The sequence below is a fragment of the Triticum aestivum genome, chromosome 7D (genome assembly GCF_018294505.1).
Source record: "Triticum aestivum cultivar Chinese Spring chromosome 7D, IWGSC CS RefSeq v2.1, whole genome shotgun sequence".
Classification (NCBI taxonomy): domain Eukaryota; kingdom Viridiplantae; phylum Streptophyta; class Magnoliopsida; order Poales; family Poaceae; genus Triticum; species Triticum aestivum.
In genome coordinates, this window is record NC_057814.1 from 138,485,930 (window position 1) to 138,488,249 (window position 2,320).

The 2,320-nt window shown below is 58.7% G+C and overlaps 1 protein-coding gene across 1 annotated transcript; it reads left to right on the plus strand.

Annotated features, from left to right (window-relative positions):
• The first annotated feature begins 342 nt into the window (after positions 1-342).
• Positions 343-1,842, plus strand: LOC123165716 (probable long-chain-alcohol O-fatty-acyltransferase 1). The gene has a single exon (XM_044583418.1). It carries the CDS (start codon positions 595-597, stop codon positions 1,660-1,662), a length of 1,068 nt encoding a protein of 355 aa, XP_044439353.1. The 5' UTR covers positions 343-594; the 3' UTR covers positions 1,663-1,842.
• Positions 1,843-2,320: the final 478 nt, after the last annotated feature.

Sequence of the window (2,320 nt, forward strand, 5' to 3'; positions counted from 1 at the left end):
CGATTGAGCAATCTGCATCGAGCCGACTGGGCAATCGGCTTTACCAACACTGACTGGATCCTAATCGGCTTAGCCAAACCCGATTGGAATCCAATTGGTTTCGCCGTTGCCAATTAGTCCAATCGGCTACAGCTAAGCCGACGCTGTATTGTTTTTGTAAAATTTCAAACCAGTGTATTATTTCTTGAATTAATGAAAAAATATATTATTTAATTCTTTTTAGCTTTTTCCGGTGCAGCTTCGCGATAAAAGTCCATATGCTTCTGTTCATCCCCACCTAGGTGTAAATCCTGCGATTCTTCCCCAATTTGTGCCATCCAAGCGACCAACTTGACGCTGCCGGTCAAGAGGGGGTCTCGCTAGAGGTCGGAAACAGCAGCAAAGTTTCTTGTCCGCTCTCTATATTTCAGCACAACCCACCTCTGCCCCCCTCTCTCTCTCTCACCCGCACCTCGCCGCCCTTCCTCCGGATCTCGGCTCTGCTCGGCGGCGCCAGCAGAGCGGGGTCGGAGGCATACGAGCGAATCCCCCAGACAACGTTGCTCACAGCTCGAGAGGCCGACAAAGCATTGGTTCCTCTGTGCTCGCCACGTCATGGCGGCGGCGCTCATGGACGGCGAGCTCGGGAGCCTACTGAAGGCCACGGCGGCGGTTTGGGCGGCCATGTACTACGCCCGCATGGCCGCCGCGCTCATTCGCCCAGGCGCCGCTCGCCTCGCCGCGCTTCTGCCCGCTGTCGCGCTCTTCTGCGCGATCCCCTTCGCCTTCTCCACCACCACGTTCCGCGGCAGCTCCGCCTTCTTCCTCTGCTGGCTCGGCACCTTCAAGCTCCTCCTCCTCGCCGCCGGCCGCGGGCCCCTGGACCCGTCCCTCTCCCTGCCCCACTTCGTCTTCTCCGCCTCCCTGCCCGTCAAGTTCCGGCAGCCCGCCCCCGCCAAATCAAAGGACCAAGATCCCGCTTCGGCTTCGGCCCGTGGACACGGCCCGGCCAAGATCCTCGTCGCCGGCGCCGTCATCCCCTTCATCATCTACGCGTACCAGTTCAAGGACGCGATGCGCCGGTGGCAGCTCGTCCTCCTGTACACCGTGCACATCTACCTCTCCCTGGAGCTCCTGCTGGGCTCGGTGCGCGCCCTGATCCACGGCGTGCTGGGCATGGAGATGGAGCCGCAGGTGGACCGGCCGTACCTGGCGTCGTCGCTGCGGGACTTCTGGGGCAGGCGGTGGAACCTCATGGTGCCCGCCATCCTCCGGCCGTCGGTGCACGGCCCCGTGCGCGCGCGCTTCGGCGACGCGGCGGGCGTCATGGCGTCCTTCCTCGTCTCCGGGCTCATGCACGAGGTGATGTTCTACTACATCATGTGGCAGCCGCCCAGCGGCGACGTGACCGCGTTCTTCGTCCTGCACGGCGCGTGCACCGCGGCGGAGGGGTGGTGGGCGCGGCACGCCGGGTGGTGGCGCCCGCCGCGGGCGGCCGCGGTGCCGCTCACGCTGGCGTTCGTGGGCGGGACGGGGATCTGGCTCTTCTTCCCGGCCATGGTCAGGGGCGGCCTGGACGAGCTTGTGCTGCAGGAGTGCCAGGGCTTGGTGGCGGCCATGGAGCAGGCCGGCCGTTGGCTCGCCGGCGGCGCCGCCGCCGGTCCCATTCTTTCCACGCGCTGACCAGGAGAAAACATGCGCTGTGACGAGGGGCCGAACGTGTGCCGTACGATTAGGATCCAAAGGGCGATAGGAGTATACTACTTGTGATGTGGACTGTGGTAGACTTCAGATCTTGGAAGGTCGTGATTGAACATTCATTGATCGATAATAATTAAAATATATTGATATTCAGATCTTGGATGTCTGCTACAGTCTGGCGATATCCTTTTCTTAATTGAAACAAAATTTAATGATGGCGCCGTAGCTGCTGACTGGTGAGTAGCTTTCCTTCTTCTTCCCAGGCTGACTCGTACTGTACACTCAGCTGACATAGAACGGCACTTGGTCGTGACCGGTGAAATACTTCTTCTAGCAGCGCCAGAAATTTTCCACAAAGACTGAGGAAGCCATGCGTTCGAAAGTTTATTTCAAAAGACCCTAAGAGCAACTTCAACCCGCCGATCCGAACAAACGCGCGCTTTGTCAGTTTTTCGTTCGCTTGAATCGGTCAGGCGGACGTGCGCATCCGCTTTTTAATTTGGGTCGGCGGATGCGCTCAACGGGAGGCATACCCATTTTTGCCGAGGTGGCCGAAACAAATTTAATCAACCATAATTATACATAAATGGTCGGTCAAACGCCGGCCAAAGTCCACTTAAACATAACTAACATTAAAAAA

Excerpts from the sequence above, each read along its gene's own strand:
- LOC123165716 (XM_044583418.1), top strand. The coding sequence starts at position 595 with ATGGCGGCGGCGCTCATGGACGGCGAGCTCGGGAGCCTACTGAAGGCC.